General features: G+C 44.2%; 1 protein-coding gene across 5 annotated transcripts in view; it reads left to right on the top strand.

Moving 5' to 3' along the window:
• The window catches only part of CYP19A1 (cytochrome P450 family 19 subfamily A member 1), a 121,693-nt gene that overhangs the window by 34,223 nt on the left and 80,206 nt on the right, over positions 1-7,264 (top strand). The window contains exon 1 of one of the 5 annotated variants that reach the window (XM_072808499.1): positions 29-107. The exons of the other annotated variants lie outside the window; for them this stretch is intronic. Coding sequence (XP_072664600.1) covers positions 57-107 — 51 coding nt within the window. The 5' untranslated portion in view covers positions 29-56. Of the gene's footprint in view, positions 1-28; positions 108-7,264 lie in introns of those variants that run through there. 5 annotated transcript variants of the gene reach the window in all.

The following is a 7,264-nucleotide window of genomic DNA, read 5'->3' as shown; positions in this document are numbered from 1 at the left end:
GCTAAAACCTTCACAGAGGATTCTGTCCCACAGCAGCAGTTGGCTGAAGACAGTGAATGAGAGAGGTCTTTCAGGAATGGGCTGGGAGTGAGAATGGAAGGGGAAAGGTAATAACCACCTTTATGAAGAGGGAGACCCCAGGCCCAGGCTCCTTTCAGCCTACTGACAGAGTGTGCTGTGCCATGTTTAGAGTCTCACTCCTTCCACAGCCACTCCTGCATGCCTCCAAGAAGGTCTATAGGGCTCAGCCCAGCAAGGGACCCAGAGATGAATCAGACATGGATCCTGCCCTCGAGGAGCTGTCTAGTGGTAGAAAGTGCCAAATACCATAGCAAAGACAATTCCAAGGGCCATGGGACTTCAGAAGAGAGAAAGATACAGGCTGATCATCAAGGCAGGCCTGCCAGAGGAGGTCGCATTTGAGCTGGACTTAGGAAGGTGACAGGGATCCACAGGCAGAGATTGGAGGTGGTGTTAGTTATGGTGATGGACACCTTTAGTCCAAGACTGTGATCTGTAGGGGTGGGCAGCTGGAGAAAGGTGAGAAAAAGCCCAAGGAGACTCTGGGTGTGTTCTCTAGTAAGAGGACACCAGGAATGACACTTTGCCTGCTTTAACATTTTGCCGAATGTTGCCCAGATGAAAATAGGCTATTATTTATTTATAGGGAGTAATGGTTAAAAGTTGAGAAATGAGGGCTAGAATGACAAGTGCTCTCTGAGGGTGGTTAGGCTGACCCTCAGCGCCATTCTATTAGTATTTGAAGGGAGAGCCAATGATATACCTCTAGGCCTAGGCAAGGTCTCTCAGTGAATGCCCTCAAGCAAGCAATGATGTTTCACAGAATGGGAGATGGGACCCCAAAGAGTGAATATGCAACACTGTTCACTTGAATTTGCAAGAGTATCAGGTTGATGTTTAGTTCATGTCTGCCAGCAGGAACAATATGAGCACATGTTTTGAAGAGTCTGTAGGCAGAAATGAGAAAGAGGAGGACTGGAGCTGACATGGCGGGGAGGAGTTGGTAATAATTTGATGAGAACAACAACAAAAAATTGGTTAAGAAGGGGCAACTGAATGATAATATAAAGACAAAAGGGAAAACTTATTTAAGAAGTCCACACTCTAAATATTTAATCTAGTTATTCTTTTCCCTTTGTTGCTGTTTTAGAATCCTAGCTCTACCTAGCTCTGTAGAGACTACAGAGAGATCTATGAAAATTTTTTTGGCAGGGAAACTACACAAATATTATTCCTTTAAAAATGTTTATGCAACTTACAAGAAGAATTGTTAATCTCTGGTAGCATCATTCCCTTTGGACTTTGATCTTTAAGCCCAGACATAACCAACATTTCCCCATGATTATAGTCATTCCCAGTGAGCTGAATTTAGTCAGCAGTAACCCTAGCCTTGGAAAGATAAAGCAACCCACTGATACTTGATGGAAGAAAAGCTGGCAGATAAATAAGGTCTAGTCAACCAAAGGATGAAGAGCACAAGACTCAGGCCTGAGAGAGTAGTAGAATGCCTTGGATGGAGGCATTAAAAAAAGGCAGGCAGGCAGGAAGCATAGTGGGTCAGCCAGAGTAGGGTCAGCATGCAGACCTGTGGCTCCTGATCCTAAGAATCCTCTGGACAGAGGAGGAGACATTCTCTGCTTGACCTTTTATATACCTGGTTGGACCAGGAAGGGGTGGATCCTTGACCTTAGAGGTGTGGCCACCCACTCCCCACTCTGCCCCTTGCCCCCTCCCCCCCCCCCCACCATCCAGAATGAGGTGAATCCTACTTCTGGTCAACCCAGGATCTAAAAGGCTAAATTGACCTAATTTGGAAAGGAACTTTTATGCTCTCTAAGTTTTATGCTTAATGTCTGCCATTGTTGGGCAAAAACGACCATAGAATAGTGCAAATAATGTCAGTATTATCAGACAGGGAGGCAAATGACAAGGGACAACATGGCCAGGTCAACTACTTGGGCTCAGGATTGGCAATTTTCCCAGTGTGAGAAATTGCCTTTGAGGATTTTTCCACATCAGTTTTTTCAGCCTCCAAACTCAGCCTTTCTAGCCTCTGCCTCCTGTAAGTTGCCTTAAAATTCCAGCTTTTCTATACCCACTCCCAGCTCAAGCAAAATGCCTCTTTAACTCTTAACTGTGGCAGGTCCCTTTGGATCTGATTTCTCTTCTGACAGCTTCCCTACCCTCTGGTCTGATTGTATTATCTCACCTGGGGAGGTAGTTTCCTTTCTTAGCTTTCTGTTCACTTCTCTTCGCCTCTTTCTCCTTCCTGCTGTTTCTTTGATCACACTTTGCTGGCCTTCAGTCCTATTGGTGTCCAGTTCAACTTGTCCCCTACTATTATTTTCTGTTTCTGGGAGTGATGATTTTCTTAAGGGGAATGTTCTCATTGCTATACTTTTAAACAACAACAACAAAAAACCAATAGCTGCACTAACAGGGATCTTCAATCATTTGATACACTAAAAAGGCACTGAAGATGGATGGAATCTGGGAAAAATGCTCTTCCAGCAGGAGCTGGTTCCCAATGTAGGGCTAGAGGAGGAGCTGGTGGTGATACTACTCAGACTCTGCAAGTGGCACAGGAGGCACTTCCAGCCTGGCAGCTATGGTGGAACAGGCTCTTTAGGGTTTTATTCTTGAAAGTCTCTACCCTGACTATTGGCAGAGTGAAATGGACTCCTTCTAGTGCACCTGATCATTTGCTCCAGAGATGATTTCCTATGAAAGAGCTGAAAAGCACCACAGTGATTTCTAGAGAGTCTAGGCTCTCAAAGACTAGCTAATAGGCTGTTTGTGGCTCTTCTGGTTAGTTGTGGTTTGGCATATAAACGCAGAACATTCAGTAACTTATGTAGAAAAATGTTGGAAGACTCCAAAGAAGCCTAGACAGGGAGGGAGTCAGCTGAGTTCAGATCATGGAGTTTCCTTTTAAGGATTCCTTAGGGATTACTTCCCTCTCAAAACCCTCTATGAATTTCTATGAAGAAATGGGTCTAAAGAGTTTTACTCAAACTGGGCTCAGGACTCTTGGTGGCTCAGGACCCTTAGGTGGGCTGACTGATAAACTGGAAGAGTGGCTTTGTGGTGGCATAGTCTGTTTTGCCTCATTGGCTGCTCTTCCACCTGCCCTGCTGCTCAGATTGGGTCTGCATTCTATTACCTTCACACAGAGGCAGGTACATAAATGAAGGCTCTCCCATCTCCACTTTTTTCCCCAATGAAATTCTACCTCTCCTCTGGCCCAGCTCAAATGTCACCTCCTCTGTAGAACCTTCCATGAGTTGTCCTGTTGGAAGTCAACATTTCCTTCTCTGGGCTCAACTATTTGGTTGGGCACTCCCCTAGATGCTTAAAAACTGGACAGCATGGTAGCAAAGGTCTTTTCTCTCCCCCCTCCCCCCAGGCTGTAAACTACTAATGAAAAGAAGATTATGAGCCCCAACATCACGATAAAGCTAGAAAGGTGGCACTTATTTTTTCAGCCATTAAATTCCAACAAAGGGGCTTCTCCTTGCTCGCTCTCTGGGGAAGTGCCTAAAAGGGGTCCTCATGGCTTTGTCTTTGTAAAGACACAGTCAGGTCTGCAGAAGGATTTGAGCAGCTGTGGCAAGGCAATCCTTACCACATGGCCTTTTCATGCTCCAGCAGACCTGATCAAAGGCCACTTTGGGAACAGCTTTGCCACTAAAGTTGTGAGGGCAGGAGTGGGGGAGGAAAGGCAAATGTCAAAATCCTTGTATGATCCTGTGTAGCAACTAGCCAACTAGGGGATGAGAATGGGTGACAGAGCCTTTCACCTTTAGGGTCAGCAGCATGCTGGGCTGCAGGGCCAGAAGGCCAGAACATCTGTCAGCTGGGCAGCAGCTACTATGAATGAATCGCCTTTGTCTTGTTGGGGGTGAGGATGAGTTTGTGTTTATTTGCTCAACAGAAAGCCATGTAAACCAGGGATCAAAAGGAAGCCCCAGTGATGACAAGAGAAGCCCAGTTGCCATCAGACAACAAATGCCACCAATAATGGAAAGAAGTACATGGGAGGCTCTGGAGGAAGGGTCCTCTGTTTTGGCAGAGGACCCTTGTCTCTCTATGAAACCTTTTGAGACAAAGGATTGAGGGATCAGAAGTGCCTTTGCTGGCTCCAAGAAACCTAAAGAGATGGAGCTGGCCAGTGGGACCCGGCCCAGCCACCTTCTTTCCCAGCTTCCCACTAGTCATGTGAGCAAGATCACATTTGCAGTCAGCTCAGGATTTATTTTTAATTTAAGAAAAATAGTACTCCATTATCCTGGCGATGATTCTTTGCCTCCAACCCAGTTCCTTTTTCTCACTTTCTCAGCAACAGCTAAAGTGGGACAATGATCATTAGCAGTTGAGCAATTTCTGAGTCAGTATACTAGAAATGGTAAGAGTTACTGAGAAAGCAAGGGTTCAGAGTTTTAGAAGCAAATGATGCACAAGATAGGCATGGAAGGAAATGTTCTGGACCACTGTTCAATAAAGGAATCCCTTGAATTTTATCAAAAAAACGACAGAGCCGGAAGGGTCCTTAGAAACCATCTATTCCATTTTTCCCCTCCCTAGGCAACTGCTTCCTTTCTACAGATGAGAAAGTGGGTGGTAGTCAGGAATGAGACACTTAGTGCCAGGAGCTGAGCCAGGGTGAAAAGCCAAGTCTTCCCAATTCTCACCTGATCTTTCCACAAAGAATGTTTCTGGATTCCTTTACGTTAATTTCAATGATACATATCAGCTTTCAAAAACACAGGTTCATGACATACCTCCACCTAAACACTTTATCATACCATGCACCATGAAGTAGTCATATCATTACATTTAATGATCACCCAAGGCCATAAATGGTAGTGAGATATCAATATATTTAGTCAATATGACAATTAAAACAGTAATTTCTTAAACTTAATTTTTCATGGCATTGAGTCCATAAAAGTGTGAATTATTCTACAAGCTCTAAAAATAAATGTCAAAAATACAAAGTAACTTAAATATCGTTAGAGCATTAACTCTCAGCTTATAGTGAGTGGACAGATAACCTTATACCATCAGCTGGGGCATAACCCCAATCAGTAAGGAAGGACCATTTGATTCTATGCTACCCCAAACAGTAGCTACATCTCAGCCAGTGAATCCTCCCTGGCTCTTACTGTGCTTCTTCTCTCCAGTTCCTGCTTTGCTCTCTGAGGTCAGTTCTATGACTGGAGGCAAAGAGCTAGGTTTAGAAGATCCTTTCTCTGCCTCTAAATCATTCTTCAAGGCCCAGCTCAAATGTCTTCTCTGTGAAGCTTTCCTGGGTCCTCCCCCCAACTCCTCCCCCATTCCTCAGAGTGACCTAAATCTTACTCTTCTCTTCTAATGCTCCCACGGCACCCTGTCCACAATGTCCCTTACAGTCACAGCATCAGGTGACTCTACTGGGTCTCCACCAGCCCTACATGTGTTCTTGTTTGTAATTCCTGATCTTTTGGCCTCAAAGACTATTATGAAAATATTAGCGCTAATTGGTAATACTGGGATTCCCACAAGGTCTGGATCACTAGAAACAAGATGCCACTTCCTGCAGTTGGCACAGAACAGTTCAGTGAGAGAGGAAACCGATAGAGGAGGTATATGCAGGAAAGCCTTGTTGAAATCATGGAGGTTGAGGTGGGATATGAGAGCCTGGTCCTTAGAACTGACCTCTGGGTTGTTGGAAGAGAAAGAAGCCCCTCTGGAGGGAACTAAGGGTCTGTAGCAATAGTTCTAAGTGATACAATCAGGAAGACATTAAACATTTGAGGCAATAGCCATTATTATAAAGGAGAAAATGGCACTGTACTCTGTGTACCACCCTGTAGGCCAACCACGCTGGACCAAGGCTGCTGTTGTTTGGCTTGAGGCTTACCTATGGAGAAAGAGGAGATTGCCATGATCCTAAGCCAGGAGCAAGTAAAGATGGGACAGGATGGCTTGGGGATTTGGAGATGGGGCCTTTCCTGTTGACTCTGCTGCTAGTAGGTTATGTGGCTTTGGGCACATATGCTCCCTTTCATATAGGGCCTAAGATAGACTAATCTAAAAGAGAAGACAAAACAAATCCTAAAGTTCCTTCCAGAGGCCTAAAGGTCTGGGATCCCAGGGCTGCATGAGCTAGATTTCCACCACAAACCTGTTCATTGGTGTCTCTGGAGGGAGGTGTACACAAAAATCACCATGTCCTTTTAAAAATCTTTGAGTCAAAAAGACTTGGTTTCCCACTCATTTTTAAGGTAGTCCTCAAAGGAAATTATTCTCAATTTAACTGATACACTGGCAGGAAGTTGTAAGCCCTAACCAGGAAGACCAAACCAGAAATATCTTGTCTTGGGTGGCTCAAAAATACTTCATTTAAAATAATTTTTTTTAATTATTCATGAGAGACAGAGAGAGGTGCAGACATGGGCAGAGGGAGAAACAGGCTCCATGCAGGGAGCCTGATGTTGGACTCAATCCCTGAACTGGGATCACACCCTGAGCTGAAGGCAGATGCTCAACCCCTGAGCTGCCCAGGCATCCCTAAAATAATTGTTTTCTAAAACTATATTTTAGAGGTATATAGACATTAGTGTCAGAACAATTGTTCTCCATAATTTAAGTCACAAACAGGAACATGAAAAATAAGTGGTGGTGGTAACATAGGGAGAACACAGGGAGTAAAAGGAAAAGCATTGTTTTCTCTTGCTAAGTAAAGTCATGGAGGGAAAAACCAAACTTTGATCTATTATCATTGTTTCATGTTCAGCAAAGAACATATTAATACCAAAAAAAGCAAAGATGATGTAATCTCAGCATAAAGGACAATCCTTTACATTGAATTGAGTTCTATATAAAAAGAACCTCATTTCAGTGATTAGTTTACCATGGAAGTTCACTGGTCCATGGATTGGCCCCAAGGATCACCATTTTAGAGGTGATAGCGTCATTTGGTGAAGGCCAATAGATCCACACCACTGCTTGGTCTTTTTTAGTGACCAGCCCACACTACTAAGAAGTGACTGTGAAGGTCTTCATCCCTGTCACATCCTGTGTGCCATCTTGACTTGGAAGAGGAGGGGTACTTGTGAAAGCATGTCAAATCTACACCCATTCTTTTCTATTTCATCCTCCAATCTCAGAGGAAAAATGTACTTCATTTCCGCTCTTCAGAGTCTTTCTCTCAAGGTCCTTTCTACCATAACCCCTAACCCAGAGGTTTGCTGTAAAATGA

This window comes from Canis lupus, chromosome 32 (genome assembly GCF_048164855.1).
Source record: "Canis lupus baileyi chromosome 32, mCanLup2.hap1, whole genome shotgun sequence".
NCBI lineage: Eukaryota > Metazoa > Chordata > Mammalia > Carnivora > Canidae > Canis > Canis lupus.
The sequence above is the reverse complement of the archived record's forward strand: the minus strand, read 5'-3'. Positions and strand labels throughout refer to the sequence as shown.